Source organism: Manis pentadactyla, chromosome 5 (genome assembly GCF_030020395.1).
Source record: "Manis pentadactyla isolate mManPen7 chromosome 5, mManPen7.hap1, whole genome shotgun sequence".
Lineage (NCBI taxonomy): Eukaryota > Metazoa > Chordata > Mammalia > Pholidota > Manidae > Manis > Manis pentadactyla.
Genome location: NC_080023.1, coordinates 170,865,622 through 170,883,209, shown reverse-complemented (window position 1 = coordinate 170,883,209; position 17,588 = coordinate 170,865,622). Strand labels below are relative to the sequence as shown.

The 17,588-nt window shown below is 42.0% G+C and overlaps 1 protein-coding gene across 8 annotated transcripts in view; it reads left to right on the top strand.

Moving 5' to 3' along the window:
- Window positions 1–17,588, top strand: part of BCAS1 (brain enriched myelin associated protein 1) — a 97,011-nt gene that overhangs the window by 32,191 nt on the left and 47,232 nt on the right. For all 8 annotated transcript variants that reach the window (XM_036901928.2, XM_036901930.2, XM_036901927.2 and 5 more), the window contains exon 4: window positions 1,786–2,357. In XM_036901928.2, the coding sequence (XP_036757823.2) occupies window positions 1,786–2,357 (572 nt within the window). The remainder of the gene's footprint in view (window positions 1–1,785; window positions 2,358–17,588) is intronic.

Here is a 17,588-nt window from a genome sequence, read left to right as displayed (position 1 = left end):
GCCTAGTGCTTGTCCCTGGATTCTGTACTGTTTCTTCTCCTCTCCTCGATGCTTAATGAGGAGGCGGTCATTCTGCACAGGAATCCAGCGAGCTTTCTCTCCTTTGTGTTTATTCCTGACTCTAAACACTGGGAGATACAGGAGTTTGGGAAAAACAACTGCTGATGGATGTTGTGTGTGTTTCTCACTCGTTTTTATTAGCAATATAAGCCATATCAGACCAAAAGAAACCCCAGTTTTCCCCTTTCTCTTTCTGTCTGTCTCCCTGCAAACAGATTATTAAGGAGTGGCTGACTACAAATGTATAAGCAAAATGCAGTGTTTGGCAAAGGAATGGACAAACCTTAAAAATAATCATGGTATCTGTCAATTATTAAGCACCTGTTTGGGAAAAGGCAGTGTGCCAGATCCTTTGAAGGAGCTTCTCCTTTAAACAATGAACCTGCAAGGGAGCTACTATTATTTCCATTTTATTGTAAGGAAGTTCAAAGATTTTTATGACTTACCCTGGGTCACACAGCTAATCACTAGAGAGCCCTGACCTTTAATTGTGGTTCCAAAATTTGTGGCATATCTTTTTTCCCAAATATTGCACTGCTTCATAAAAGGGACTTAGAAAAGAAAGCAGTTCAGGTAGGTCAATGCAGAGGTCAAAGCAGAAGCAGGTGAGTGCTGGGAAGAGTGCCCTTCCCTGGAGGAGGCCCAGCCTGTATCCACATGTAGCCTTGGACAGCTAACGCCACCCCACTGATTCCAGGCGGGCCTGGGGCCTGATTTGCCTTCCTGTGTGGACATCTGTTCTGCCAGCCTTCAAATGGGAAACTTTTTGAGTATTACTTTAAAAATCTAGTATTCTTACAGCCTATGCTAATCTAGGTGTTCAAGTAGAGAAAGCGTGAACTTTGGCACCAGATTTCTGCCCATAACCAGACTCTGCTACTTAACCAGCTTACTGGGCTGCGTGGAAAGGTGGGTCAATATCTCTGGCTATCAGTTTTCTCACATGAATGATGACGGTAGCTAACATTCACGATCTTTAGTGAGCACTTACTAAATTCCAGGCATGGTTCTGGGTGCTTTTTGCATATTACCTCATGGAATTAGCATAACAAAATTATGAGCAAAGGCTCTACTCTTTGCTAAATTTTATCAGAAAATTGAGACCCAGAAAAGTGAAGCAACTCAAATTTAAATAGACAGTCTATCTCACTGGTTCTCAAACTTGAGTGATTTTTGTCCCCCATGGGCCACTTAGCAATATCTGGAGACTTTTTGGGTTGTCACATCGTGGGGAACTCCTGGCATCTAATGGGTAGAGTCAGGGATGCTGCTAAACCCTGCAGTGCATAAGGGGGACGCTCCACCCCTTAACAAGAATAATCTCTCCCCAAATGCCAATAGTCCCAAAGCTGAGAAACCTTGTTCTGGCTCTAGAACCCTGGCTCCCAGCCACTGTCCTGCCTCCCAGTGGACGTCCTGACAGTTTGCTTCTCACAGGGTGCCTGTGATGATAGAGGATACTTCACATGAGTGTCACCAGCACAGTGCCTGGTGTGTGTTTTCCAACAGCTGGCCTCCTTCTCGCTAACCTTCTGCTCCTTTATCCCAAGAAAAGCGGGCTCAGAGGTCATCTAGATGACTGGCTCCTGCTTTACAGAGTGACCGGAGGACCACCGAGTCCCAGCTGGCATTAGGGCCTTTGTTTATGAAAGGTTTGGCGTCCATCACCCATCCTTGCATTTCCTCGCCTGGTGGAATAACCACTGTTCGTGTTTGTGTTTGCAGTCGATTTGGGAATAAGCATCAAGGAGGATAATGCAGCCACTTCTTCCCGCAAGACAATGGAGATAAGCGCTGTTGCCGATGCCAACGGAAAGAACCTTGGGAAAGAGGCCAAAGCCGAGGCACCAGCTGCTAAATCTCGCTTTTTCTTGACACTCTCTCGGCCTGTACCAGGACGTACCGGAGACCAAGCCACGGATTCATCCGCCGGACCAGGGAAGCTTGATGTCAGCTCCAGTAAAGCCCCGGGGAACAAAGAGCCGAGTGAGAGCCGCGGACTTCCAGCAGCAGCTGCTCAGGGGCCCGGCCCCGATAAAAGCCCGGGGCCCGCCCAGGCCGCAGACCAAGCCTTCAGGGCCACCTGGGAAGCAGCGCCTCTGGCCCCCGAGTCAGGGGGAGCAGCCCCCTCCAAGCCTAAGGACTCTGGCTTTTTTGACAAACTCTTCAAACTGGACAAGGGACGGGAAGAGGCGCCAGGTGACAGCCACCAGGAAGCCAGGAGCGCAGAGCATCCAGACCTGGCTCACAAAGTCCCTGGATTATCGAGGCAGCCCCAGGATGTCCCTGCAGAGAGGGTAAGTACTGAACAAGGACACCCCACTTTGCTCTTGCTGCCAGCTCCGGGGATGGGGCACGGGTGGGGTGAGCAGTCACACACACGCACACACGGCCCTACAGTCACCCAGGGGCCCTGACAAGGTATCAAGCCGTCGACCCCTCTAGAACAAACAGCACACACAGCATCTCCCATGTTTCTGTGGGCAAAAACATCTGTTGAAGAACAATAACAGCTGTGGCATCTGTTTTATGTAAACGCAAAGAGGAGGTGAGGTACATGCAGATGAATCCGTCCTTCTATTTATCAAAGGTAGAGAAAGACAGGTCATATTTACGATCAACAGAGTCTGGAGGGAAAGGCATTTAGCAGATAAAAATGGTTCCTGAAGACACAGGTACCCTACCCAGCGTCAGTAGCTCCATTTCCGGAAAGTATGTTTAAAGGCTTTTGTTAACACATTACATTTCCTACTTTTCATAGCCTGGATTGATCTCTGTCTTTGGTGTTGAAGTGTGGGTAAAGTATAAAAGAGCTTTTAGTACTCTTTTATGTACTAATTATTTCCCAACAAACTGGAGTAAAACCTTTGTAAAAACTAGATTTTTTTTAAAAGAAGTATCCCAAATCAGTTGCTTTTATTTCCTGTGCAAAGAAAGGCAAGTTCTTTGATTTTAAAAAGGGTGTTTGCTTTTAACCTTGAGAAAGTTTGTATTTCTGGTACAGAACTTCTTGAATGAAGAAGGAAATACAAGTTGACACATTGTAGTGTAAGACATTTGTAACCTTAGTTGTTGAGCTTTAAAGAACAGTGGTTTTCAAAATTTGGGAATAAAGTCAAGTGCCTCTAGTTGAAGTGAGAACCAGGGAAAAATTAGATGGGCTCAATTTTTTATTACATGGTCTCGTGTTGTGGCTGTCAATATATTTGCCTTAATAACAACAATTGCACTGCCAGTTTGCTAATAATAATACTGGTGGTCATTTATTGAACAATATTTCCAGCTCTGTACATATATTATTCTCATGGAGGAAAATGAGTATCATTAATCTGCAGTTTTAATGTATCCCAGGTGGTATCAAGAATTATATCATAAATATTATACCAGCTGAAAATTCTCAACAGTGAAAATTGGGAAAAGGTAGAAAGGCTCATGTGTTTAAACTCTTACTATCAGCATTCTTGCTGTTTCTGTAAAATTGTACTCTAAGAATTGATTTTCAAATCTTCTTTTAAAAGTTCAAAAAAATGTCCTTTAAATGCCACTTCCCCAAATGTATCACCTCAGGAGGCAATTGAATAGCTTTCTGCATAATTCACAATAAGTCTTGAAATGCATCCAGGCACCAGATGTTTTACAGGGAGTGACACTGCCAGGTAAAGGTGAGGCAAGGCCAGTGGACAGGACAGAGTCCCTGGCCTCAGAGAGTGTGCAGTCCAGCAAGAAAAGGGGTACAAAACCCCACAATTATTATGCAGTGTGCCAAGTGCTCTACTGGGGTAGACTGGGTGTTGGAGAAGGTGCCCAGATACAAGGAGAATTAGCCTGACTGGCCCAGGGAACATTCCATCAAATGTATAAACCTGGAGCCTGCAAGTTATTTGTCTTGGGGCTATAAATGGGTCATTAATATTCATGAATATTTGAGAAACTATTTACTACTTTATTCTGAGTGGGGGAAAAAAAACTCTTGTTGAATTCTCAGTATTGGTCATACTGAGGTTGTGATTTTTAAATAGTCACATGTTTGATTTGCATGGGCATTCAAAGCCAGCCCATTGCCTAAGTTAAGAGCAGTTTGAGTTATTTATGGGACCAGAGCGAAGGACTGGGCTCTGCCCATCTTTGTGTCTGGTGACTCATCCAAATCCCCATCCTAACTAAGCAAACCAGTTCAGCATCTGATAACCAACCCTTGAATGTATTTAACTGTAAAACCCTAACACAATCTATTCCTATTCTAAGAAAAGTTTTAGAGTTGTGATTTATCAACTCAGTCTCTTTCTTATGGAAGTCTCTTAGGGACAGTCCCTCAATTTGAGTGGAATGAGTTCCATAATGAGATGTGATTCCGAAGAGAGGGACTTGTGTTGGGAGCACGGCAGGTGTCTAATACGGTCAAGCCCACAGGTGATATTTTGAAGTTAGAGCAACCTCTCAGAAGACTCCAAAATTGTAACTAATCTTCCTTTTGGAATAAGTGAGTTAGCTTCCTTACAGTCACCAGTGAAATTTGCATCTGTTTTTGTTACACTGTAAATTTCCATTTTCTTGATTGGTAGATCATTGGAATTTGAATTATTGAGTGCCCACTTTGCACTATAGGCATATAAAACAGGGAAACGTTATGAAATAGCCATTCATTTTTTTCTTCAGTCTGTGAACTTGTGGATATTCAGATATATATATCTGCAAAGATTTTTAACAAAAAACAGCCCTTTGATTGTTAAGGTTTCTCATCTGATGCCTGGCTTCACAGTTGTACTGGGGGGTAGGGGCATCAATTGTTCTGTAAGTGTAATGAGAGAATCCAGTCCTCAGACAGTAACATGAATACAACTTCTCAATCAATGGCTTTCTTGGTGGGAGTACCACGTTAGGCATAAATGGCTGTCAATGTATTGATTCAGAATTCTTAGGGCAAATTATGTTTTGGGCTCTGCCTGTCAGCTGGCCCTCTCTCCCAGCCACACAAACCTTTCCCCATTTCACTGCTTGCCTCTTACTGAATCGGCATTCCAGCTACAAACTCACAGAGATGTGAATTGGGAAAAAGATGCCACCATTTCATTCTGGGGGAAACACACAAATCTTCTGTGTTTTCAGAACCACAATCTTATTTTTGTGCCTTATAAAACTACATTCAGAGCATAGCATAATTAAAACAAGGCCAGAATTCATGAACAAATGAAGCATTTATGACACGGGCCAAAGAAAAGATAAATTATATGCCTGAAAGGTTTCACTGAGCTGCAGTTCACATAAACCAACTTGTTGGCAGGACTGAGTTTTTTTAGTTTTTATTTTTCTCTCCCCCCAGCAATTGAACCAGAGCTATCAGATACACTTTTAAGAAACTCAATGCAGAAATATTGGTGACATAATCAAAATTTGACTTCCACTAGTTAAAAAAAAAAAAATTCTATTGTCAACTGGTACTTCCAGAAGTGTCTTTGTGAGATGGGTAGGGAGGGTTGCTTCAGTGTTACCAAGCACAGATTCAGAAGATTTAAGCAAAAATATGCCTTTTCGTTGAAAACTTTCATTAAATTCTGCAATTGTTATGTAAACGCCAACGTTGTGCAAAGCATTTAAAAGATAAATCAATGGTCCTAGTCTTCAAAGCATCGTCTGTAAGAGGCATGTTTGTCTAAGAGAGGTTGATAAATGCACTGATTCTCGTTTTCACTCAGGCTACAGATACTAAGAGAAATACTCAGTGTCTTTGCTTTCTCCTCTCTGTTCTCTTTTGCACACACTCCATTCAGGCTTTTGTCCTCCACAAAAACTGCTCTTGTCGAAGTTGCCACCACGCCTCACCCCCCACTCCGCCACCCCTCCCCGCACCTGCCAAATCCGTAAGTCTCAGTCCTTTTCGTACTGGCCTGTCGTCACATCCGACAGCGGCCACCCCTTCCTTCTTGAAACGTCATCGTCACCCGGGCTCCAGCTGCCCCCATCGCCCTGGCCGCTGCTGGTTAATCTTCTCTGCCAGATCTTACCCTCTAAATGTGGTCACTCCCCAGAGGTCAGCTCTCAGCCATCTTCTCTGACTGTACTTCCTTCCATGGAGGGCTTCTCCAGTCCCAAGGGGTTACATAGAACTATCTGCGGACATGCCCCAAATTTCTGTCTCTAGCCTAGCTGGACCCTGACACGTAGCTTTCCTGTTGCTTCTTCTACGTGTCTGCTTGATTTTCAGCACGTCCATTTGAATTTCAACGTCTCCATTTGAACGTTCGCGGAGCATCTCAACCTCAGCCTGTGCAAAACTGACCCCTTCGTGCCCGCCTAACATCAACAGCAGCCACAAAAGGCCCACCTGTTAAATCCACAGGCCTCCTCAGCTCAGCAGTAACTGCATCCTGCCACTGCTGTTTAGGGGCAGAACGGGAATTAAAGAACCCAGATCTCCAGGACCCTTTTCCGCATGGTATAAAGTAGGGAATGAAAGCATAAGTATGGCGATTAAGTAGCCTGAATTTCAACTCTGCCTCTGTCTCCTACTGGCTGTGGGACGTTGGGCAAGTTACTTAACCTCTCTGGGGCTCAGTTTCTTCATCTGTAAAATGGGAATGATGATAGTACTGAGCACATTTTCCCATTCTTCACACTTGGGAAAATTCAATGAGATAAGCCATGTGACATGCTTAGCTTTTGAGAAAAAGGAAATGTGGCCGTAGTCGTGCATTTTCTCCTTACTACTACACATTTTAATCTTTTTTCCCTTCCATAGTCCTAAACCAAACTCCCAGAGATAGCACAGCTAAATCTAATTTTTAAGTCAAATAACCAAAGGCAACTTGGGCTAAAAAAATTAAAAAGGTACTGAGTTATAAAATTGTTTTACAAACAGAGTTTAAACGTCCATGCCCACAAGCTCCATTTCTTAGTCTGACATTCAGGGGTGTCCACAAGCCTTCCCCTGTCTACTTTTCCAACTATGTTTTCCACTGTTCCCTTGAATCTGTCCAGTCTCAATGGCTAGCATATGACCTGGGCAGATGCCATCTGCTTCCCAGTATTCCTCTGCCTGTATCTTTCCCTGAGCTGTTTTGCAAAAATTGACTTCACCTTCAAGTGCCAAGTTCTCTGTGAAGCCAGATGTCCCCATTCCTGGGTGGTTTCTAATGACGTGAATCCCTTCATATTTTCTTCTTCTTCTTCTTCTTCTTTTGTATGCTATGTAGTAGGTCAAATTCTGTGATAAAAGCATTTTGAAGCAACCATCTCACTGAAACATCCAGACTTACAAGGGAATTCCTATCTCTTTACCTTTCAGAGATGAAAAAATGAAAGCTTTAGAGAAACCACTTACTCCAAGCTACACCACTAAACAGGAATTGCCCATCATGAAAACCCAATGTTATGTGTTCACCAATTAGTTGAAACTTGAGCTATAAGATTGCAACCATGCAAAATTAAATATCAGTTAGAGGAAGTGCTATTCAAGAATGTTAGTACGTGCAAAATTGAAAATACCAAGTTAATCTCAAGTGAAAAAATAAAAAAATAGAGTCACCTAATTCCAACATTAGAATTATAAACTGTGCTTTCTATTTTGTTTTGCTCACCACAAGGCTATGCCATTTCAACAAATAAAGAAAACTATGCAGCCAGAAGACTTTGTCAGGACAGAGGGAAAGTCTATCTTAAATTATACATTGTTACAGAGTAAGGAAAGTTTCCAGCTTTAACAGTGATTTTTATGAGCTGTATGAATCTGACATGAAATGTCTGCAGCAGCAGAACTGATGTACAAGTTTTAGGAGCCCGGGTGACCCAGGTATGAGTCTGGATTCTACCATTTGCTAGTTAGGTGGTGGAGTCAAATATGCACAACTGCCCAGTTTTAAAAAGTCATGATTCCAAAGCTGTACGGTACACATTTTGCATACCTGATCTGTTTTGATTCTTTCAACAATGTAACAAGGTAGATGTTTTATTGCCATTCAACAGATGAGGAAACCAGGACTCAGAGAAGTTAAGTTACTTGCCCAAGGCACACAACTAAATTAGTGCCAGAACTGGATCAAGATCCATCAGTTGCCAAACCTGGTTACACTCAGTCATTTCCAAACCTTGTGAAGACATCTATGAAAGAAAGATCCTGCCTGCCTTAGGGGCTGCTGTCAGGGTACAGGATGATATAGGCAGTCTGTAATAATGATGCTAAATAAAACAGCATATTTTCTAAATTGCCAGAAATTTAGAAATGGAGAATTATGAAATAGAGCAAATGGTCTTCCACATGGTGAGTTCAGGGAGTACATCATTTAGGATCCTTGGCTGCAACAATTTCAAAAAGATCAATAATGCTTAGTTAATGAGGAGAATGTAGTCTTGCTTGTACATAATAAGACTTCTGGAGACAGGGGGTTAGGTCAGCTCATCCTTCATTGCCCCAGGATGGGTCAGGCCCCAGTGCCCTCTCTGTATTGGTTCACAGGCTCGGCCCCTTGCGGTTTTCAGATGTCTGCTGTGGTTCCAAGTAGTAAAGTCACAATGTCCGCTCAAACAAAGGAGGATTTTCCCAAGATTTACCCCTTAGTGAAATTGAGTAGCATGTCTGTGTAAAGGTACAAGGCGGGTTTGGAAAGTTTCCTCAGTAGAAAGCAGGCTCTGGTAGCAAAGATGGTATGCCACAGAGAGAAACCAAACACATTTTTTCTGTCTGACATTATATCAGGAAATCAGAGAGTGAACAGAGCTCGTAGAGGCCGCTACAGTTTCCCTTCATGGTAATTTGTTGGAAGGTACTCATTGCACTAGTGTTCTAACATGCCTACAGCAAGTATATGCTTTTACATCTTAACCTGATATACACGCATACATGTGAAACAAAGAATTCACAAACTAATACTGTGCTTACAGCATGTAACATGTGCTAGTATTTTCTATTCTGTTTGGTTTGCTGTTTTCTTAATGTTGGCTCTGACCCACTAAATGATTTTCTAATCCACTAGTTGTCACAATCTGAAGTTTGAAAAACTCTATTGTATCATAATCACCCTTTCCATAGAAGGAAATGGTGGTCTGAAGAGGTGTAACTGTTTCTTAGGCAACTGGATAGCCCCAAACCTGGCACACTGCCTGGCACATGTTGGCATGCAGTGATGTTCGTCAGCTGACCTGACAAGAGTAAAGATGGTACACATCATGTTACAGATTTTCAAAGAATGTTAGAATTGATTATCATGATCTAATTATCAGCTCTGCCTAAACAGAAAATGTTTTCAGAATATATGTATGATATAGATGTTGTCATTTAGATAAACTGTGTAGAATCATGTATTTTATTTTTATTTCAGTCTTTGATGTGCCATTGCGCTGATCATCATGGTTGAATAGCAAGTGAATTGTGTTTTGTAGTGAATTTGCAAAAACTTTTTTTGAGTTAACTTTCCCTTGAGTGTTATCCAGTTTGGTTCACTCCATTCAAGTTTATAAGAACAGCCCTAATGTATTGAGTGCTTACAGACTCACAGAGGTGAAGCAACTTGCATAAGATCATACGGCTTGAAAGAAGCAGGAGCTTTAATTTGTCCCCAGTGCCCACACACTTAGCCATTGCACCTCTAAGTTCAAAAAGAGGGAATACGCCGAACCTTTTGAAACATCATACTTTTATTTAGACTTGCTGAGGCTAGAATTTCTCAAACTAATGTTCTATGGAACACCTGTCCAGTAAGCCAGCCTAGAAACTGGGCTGCACCAACAAAGAGCTTGGTAAATGCTACTTGCTTTATACTCTTTCCCGATGATTCACAATAGACATCAGCCCACTAAAGGCTCTGAGAAGTCCTACGGCACACAGGCCTGCTTCAGTTTAACTGGGTGTTTCTCAGAGTTAATTATCCGTATAACTACCAGCTGTCTGACCAGTTGAGCATAGCTTCCAAGGAGCGGTTCTTCTAGGAAACGCCAAGCTAGGCGTGTAGAGCAAAGTTGAGAAATAGCCTCTTACAGAATGCATCAAACCACAGATTTTATTGGACCTACACAGTATTTTAAATAATATTTTAATAAATTGATAATGCTTTTCATTTGACAGTATTTTAGAACTATGAGATTGCAATTCCATATTTCAGATATTTCTGAAAACTGGGAAGTTTCAACCTACATTCCCAGATGGGATGTGAGTTGGGATGGCCCCTCGAGATGGAACATTCACTCACCAGTTCACCCAAGGCCCCCACCCCTCCCTATTGTTCCCAGCAGTGCAGCATGTGCGTGGTTCATTATAACACTTGGCATTGCTACTTCTTGTGGTGGAGTTGAAAGTAAAAGAAACTGTTTCCATCACAGACCACTTTACTCCCTTCATAGCGCTTAACCATAATTCAAAGCTACTTAGGTGACCAGCTGGTTAATAAACTGCAAATCCAGTCTAAGAGTCAATCTGTTGGCAGGTGTTGAACAATAAATAGGAGGCATGAATACTTTCATTTATTCATTCAACAAACATGCGAGGGCTTTCTTTGCGCCAGGAATGGTTTTAGATTCTGCGGTGGATAGAATGATGTACCTGCAGGGAGCTTTCATTCTATAAACAATAAACAAGAGAATGAATAAACAAACAGCTCTGGGGTATAAAAAGAGCTATGAATAAAATGAATATAGAGTTTTGAGGTAGAAAGGAGAGGGAAGGCTAATAACTGAAACTGAGTAGGGTTGGGGTCAGGAAGGAGTTTGGGCTCATCTAAAAAATCAGGGAAAAGGATATGACTTTTTTTCTTTTTCTGCACAAGTCTAAATCATCCTTAGAAAGTCTGCATCCTCATTTTGGCAGCATTCAAAATCGTTTCCTCACTATTGAATGTACTTCTTAAGCAAGATGACGACCTGTGCTGGGCCAAGGGTTATCAGCTTTTGGATTTTGAAATCGTTTCGTTTCTTTAATGTTGGAGATTTTGTCTCTGATAAATGTGAAATGCTGTTATCTGTCTGGGGGTTGTACATGTTGGAACTAATCATGGAATGGAAGAATCTTCACAAATATCTCTTTTGCATGATGGGACTTGACCCTGGGAATCACTTTCCACCCGCTCTTTGCCCACAGCAACGGATTTTTCTCCATTTTATATCACACACGGAGGACTTTATTTAAGAGTGTGCCAACTTGTATGTTCTTAGGAATTTCCCCCAAGTAATGACTGTTGCCAAAAAAAAAGGCAGAAGAAGCAAGAAAAGAACATTTTATTGCTTAATTCTCTATCCACATTTCACTTGCCATTGGAAATCAAGTTGACAAATTCCCCTGCCTCTCAAGTGGAGGAGCTGCTGAGAGAGAAAATGGAAAACCCTTATTTATAGGAAGCAAGTGTGAGTTGCTTTCTCTGATAGATTTCTTTCCACTCTCCACCTAGGACCACAATGAACAGCTAGTTTATTTAATCTTATAAATATAACATCCCTGCATCAGCCAAAACTGTGGATTAATAAGGTGCTACCATGGAAATGTGCTGTGCTGGACTTCCACTGCTAAGATATGAGATGAGTATTTAATAGCCTGGGATTATGTCCACCAAGTATTAAAAGAGGTGGTGATCTTATGACTGTAATAAAGAACATCATACTGCATAATTGGTCCAGCCTACCTTGATTCAATTAATATGTGCAGATAAAATGAGGAAAGAAAATGGCTAACTGGGACATTTTTAGATCTGTGTCATGAAGGTTAAATTCCCCTCTTAGAAAACATGCCAGAAGACAATGAAAATCTAGGTTTCACCTTTTAATAATTTTATTTTACTTTTACTGCCTTTCTTAATCAACTACCTGGGTCACTAGGAAACTTGTTTCAATCATAGCAGTTTGGCAGAACACAATTTAAAGCCTTAAAACATGCATGCTTTTTTAATGAGAAATTTGACATCTAGGAATTTTTTGAGAAAATGAGCAAATTTTATCCACAAGACTTTTTTTTTTTTTAATTCCAGCACTGTCTACAAAAGATCTAAAAGATCCATTAGGAGGACTTTTATTGATTATGGTGCACTGGCCCTCATAAACAAGGATGCCATAGAAATGGAATTATTGACATGTGAAGACAGTCATAATAAAAATGTTAAATGAGAGGAGCAGGTTTCAAAATAGTATATACAGAAAGATCCCTTTTGGGTAAGAATCATGTTCGCCTGCCTGCCCACACATTTTCACCCTTCCACCCAAGTGAAAAATTGCAAATTGTCAGCAGTAGTTTCTTTCAGTAATGGAATATTGGGTGCATTTTATACCCCTTGAGTATCTATATATATATTTGTAAAAGGAGCAAATAAAGCATGCTGCCTAGCTAAGCAAAAGAAAGAAAATACTAGAATCTAGGTAATTCCTGGACTCCTCCACTAGACAGCGCTATGAAGTTGTGACATCCTGAGTTGTATTAGAGACTGCAGTAGGCTGCTAGTAACAGCTTCAACAAGAGGTTATTTTTTGCTTACAATAATCCCAGAACTATGCAATCCAAAGCTGGCATGGTAATGCCCTGTTCAGAAATAACACTGACTTTTAAACACATTTATAGTTAGTGTAAGATTGGAAAGAGAAATTTTGTTGTGAACGGGCAGTTTTTGAAGCTCTTTCCTTCGTGCCATTTCTTACGGTTGTGCTATTTGTGTTCTTTCCTTATTTTTGCCACAGGCTTAAAGTATGTGAATGCTTTCTTATCAGTTGCTATGAATTGGTGGGAATAGTGGGAAACATAAAAATTAGCTACAGTGATAAACCCTCCTTTTTTATATATGGTTTTGAGCTTGGGGGTAAAACTAAGTTTAAAAAAAATCCTGATTTGCTTTTGCAATTTTGAAGTCACACAAACTGTTTTTAATAGACTGTGGTTTTGGAGTTCCTTCGGCTTGCTTATTATTTTGCTTTTCCTTCTAGGCAAACTGGAAGATAAATTCTGTCTTCAAGAATTAACCAAACCCCATTTTCTTCCTAAATCTGACAGCAGCTGTGTGCAGGTGAAGGTGCTCCCAGAAGAAGAAAAGTACAAACTTAATGACTTGTCTGGAGTCCGTTGTTGCCTGGCAAGCGATGCCTTTTGTGCTGCTGGGGCATCCGAGTGGGAGAGGAAACAGAGCTTTCCCTTTTATTCCGGACAGCATGCAGCTCAAATTTCTAACAGATGGACAGCAGTGGAGTAATGGCTTTCTGTACTGTTCAGTATTTTTCAGACAAATTTTCCTATGTTAAACTGTACCTTAGGCACTGATTCTTGGTGCAAAGGTTCAAAACGAAACCAGCGATGTGCAATCAATGAGGAAATCTAGGTGAGGTAGACATTCATCAGAAACAGTTCCAGACAAGGGTTTGTCAGCCTGGATCGTCCTGCCTTCACTTATATTTTCACTTTGACGATTGTGCTTAAGGAGGCCGAAATCCAGTTGACAGTTGACAGTTGAAAGAAAGTGCCAGAAGCTCCATATGGGTTTTATTATAGACAATCAAATTATGATCAGGCAGCATTCTTTTTCAACATGACAAATTGTGATCATTTAACTAATGTTCCTGTCCGTCTGTCCTTTGAAGCCAACAGAAAGAAAAAATATATAGGCTTCTCCCACACAGATAAAAAAACAAGCTGGCACTATGAACACCTGTTTGTTTAAAGGAAGTTTCCGGATATTTCCTGAAGAACATCTGTGCTTCTGTCTAAAATTTCTTTTGCTGAGAATGATCTGGAGGCCAGATGAGAATAGCAAAGACATGTTTGTAGTTAAGAACAAAGATCATTGTACAAATAACTCTATATTTAAGGCATAGGCCACACGCTTTGTTCTGGGCCATCCTCCTGTGTTTAGTTTGGTCCTCTGGACATTTTTTAAAATTTAGAATTAGTCACCCATGTGTTGTTTTAATTTTAATTTTCTAGTTAATACCTGGCTCAAAATAAGAAACTGTAAAATGGTATACCAGTGCCCCTTCCCAATAGATAATTACTGTTTGTGTTTTTAAATGTATCTTTCTAGGGTTCCTTTGGGCATGTACAAGTAAATACAAGCATAAATTCTTAGTCCTTCTTTTTTACACAAAAGGCAATGTTCTAGTCCTTTCTTTTTTTGAGTTAATACTACTTTCTATGTCTGTAGAGTGTCTTCTTTTGTACACTTGCATACTATTCCATTGCATGGATATACCATTATTTATTTAGCCAGGATCCTATTAATGGACATTTGGCTTGTTTTCAAACATTTGCTGTGACCTCACTGCCGTGAATAACCTCATGTATTTGCTATTTCACAAATGTGTGCATTGAGGTTTAGAATCAACTCTTACAAGTGGAATTTCTGGGTACACGAGTCTACTTAGAAGAAAAAAAAAAAGGTGGCTGATGCCAAATTTCCCTACATCAAGACTGAATTAATGCCTGTTTCAATCAACAATGTATGAGAGTCTCTGCTTTTCCAGTCAGCCTCATAACTTAATATCTTCAAACATTTGGATTCTTGTTTTACTTTCAATCTTCCCATTCATGCTTTTGGATTTGGAGTTATAATTACAAAAGCTTTCTCAATTCAAAATTATAAAATATTTTCCATGTTTTTTTCTAGTATTTTTATCCATTTGGATTTTATCTTGGTAGAGGGCTGAGTTATGACACCAAATTAATTTATTTTCAGATGGCCAACCTGTTGTCCCTATGTCTTTTATTAAGAAGTCCTTTTCTTTGATAGGTTTGAGGTTCATCTTCATCATACACTGAATTCCTACGTCTTTGGGTAAAGTGGCTCATATGAGGATAGTGACAAAAATAGAAAAAGATGTAGCGGGGAACAGGAATAAAGTTGAGGGAAATTAAAATAGGAAAATTCCTGGTGAGATGATATCTGAGTAGACACCAGAAGGAAGGCGGGATCTTCAAGGCAGTACAGCATGGCTCTTAAATGCTTTTTGCTTCTGAAATCATTTGAATCTGGGGTCAAATCCCCATGCCACTTGACCCTAGGCAAGTTATTTATTCTTTTCATGCATTGATTTATTCAACAGTAAAAATGGAATTGCAAACAGTACATATTTCATGGGATCATTGTAAGAATGAAATGGGATCTTTTTAACTAGCCTAGAGTTGACCTGATGCATGGAAGTTGGTCGTTTCTATTATTTCATAGATATGGTTCCCTCTCATTATACAATTCTCAAAGAATTCATGGCTGCAAATGTTCCATCACATACTCACAGATTCATTTCAAATGTTAATACCTCATGCTAATTTATACCAGAATTTTAGGGTTTTTAAGGGCTCTTATTACTCTTCTAGAACTACCCTGGCATGTTTTTTTAAAAAACTTTAAATCTTGAAATTATTGTAGATTCACATGCAGTTGTAAGAGTTAACACAAATAAATCCCTTTATCCATTGTTCCACATTGGTACCATATTGCAAAACTGTAGCACAAAATCACAACCAGGATGTTGACACTGATTCAGTCCAATAGAGAACAATTTAACCAGGGCAGGGACACCTCACGTTACCCTTTTATAGGCACTTCTACCTCCCTGCCACCTCCACCCCTTTGGTAACTTCTTCCCTCATCTGTTCTCCTTGTTCATCCAACTTGTATGGTTGGATCATTTCAGGAATGTTACATAAATGGACACATAGCGTCTGTACCCTTTTTAGTCATCCTTTTTCCTTCAGCATAATTCTCTGGAGACTCACAGAGGTCTGAGAGTATCAGTACATATCATTCCTTTCCTTCTTTTCTTTTTTACTGCTGAGTACTATTCTATACAATAGGTGTTCTACATTTTGTTTAACCATCCATCCACTGGAACACATTTAGCTGTTCCCAGTTTTGAGCTACTACAAATAAAGTTGCTATAAACCTTAGCGCACAGGCCTTCATGTGAATATAAGTCTTCATCTCTCTGGGAAAATATGCCCAGGAGTGCAATTGCTGAGTTGTGTTGTAGCTGCACATTTAGTTAAGAAACCCCACCCACCCACCCCCATCCGCAGCTGGAATTTCAGCTCTCTGAGGACAAGGACTGTCTGTGTCATTTGCTGCTAGTTTCCCAGGCTGCCTGTCCCGTTTTACATTCCCGTCAGCAATGCATAAGTGATTTGGTTTCTTTGCATCCTTGACAGCACTGTTTTTATTTATTTATTTTGGTGGGGATGGGTGGGGGTGCGCACATCAGTGGCCCTGAGTATTTCCGGGTTGCCAGATTCCTCAACTCCAGGTCTAAGATATATAGGCAAAGAGACCCCAGGAGCTCACCACCGTGTTATTCTTCTAGTCCCTCCCTTGTCTGCCTTCTCTCCACCTTTCATAGTCCTTTTGTTTGTTTTCCATATAATTTCTGACATTTTCCGTTGTGCTTAGTGGGAGGATAAGGAAAAGTACATGTTCTCTACCTTTCTGGAAGCAGAAGCCTTATGTTCTTTTTAAAAGCCAATCTAAGACGAAAAAATATTTCAAGGAAAGGGCTCCAGTTCAAGCTGAGGATCTCCATTTGGAAAACCGAAACTCTAGCTGGGGGGAAGCACCCCAGGCAGACAACCAGTCTCCTTGCACTGAGCCAGCAGGTCTTGTCATCCCGCAGCTGCTGTCCAAAGCTTGAGACGCGCTGCGCTTGGGAAATCCGGGAAGCAGAGGCCAGAAGCATCCTCAGAGACTCCTGGAGAAGATGCCGCAGAGCCGAGCAGAGAGCTGGGGAGCTGCCCCACTCCTGGAGTCCCTCTGCTCCGTGCCTGCTGCAGTCGGAGCCCCTGTCCCAGTGAGGAGGCACTGATAGTCGTCTCCCTTCCTCAGACGAGACCCAGCAGGGCAGGTTCTCCCTCACAGGGACCACCTGATGTCCTACCAGTTTATTTCCCCTTCAGCTGACGTGGCTGTTTTCCACGTTATGTCCAGGAAAGTCAGTAAATGTCCCCTGTGTGTCCAGCCCTGGGATCGCAGAGAACAGTCATCTCCTTTTGCTCCCTGTAGGGGACACCCAGTCTGGGAGCTGGGGCACACCCTGATGCAGACCCATCCACCCACTGCAGTGAGCACTGGGGAGCCCCCAGGCTTGAGACCAGGAGGGCTCAGGGCACTGACCAGCCTGAGGGCCAAGGCCCCCCAGGACAGATGCCACCCGCCCCTGCACCCTTCCTCAGGGGACGTCACCCGCTGCCCTCCAGCACCCTGGTCTCCCCCCTGCCCCTGGTCATTTCCTCTCCTGCGGTCTTCGCCCCCTGAACTGGTTGCATTTAGTGATTTGTCTGTATTTTGGATGGTTTGGTCCCCCCTACTCACCCCCCAGATGGAATTTCAGCCTGAGGACAAGGTCTGTGTCTGGCTCATTCGCTCTCTCCCGGCTCCTCCTCCTCCCTGCTGGTTTGTGGGTCCAGAGGGGAGAGCTGAGGGGAAAGAGCCCTCGTCTTTTTGCCTTGCTGGTGCTGCGGTCCCCTCTTGACGGTTTTCCCTGCTGGGGGCCCCCACACGTTGTCTCCCTCCGGGCGTAGCTGGGGCCTTCTCCACCAGAAGGGTCCCTGCAGAACTCTCCACCTTCCGCCCTCAGGCCTTGCCGCCCTGTAC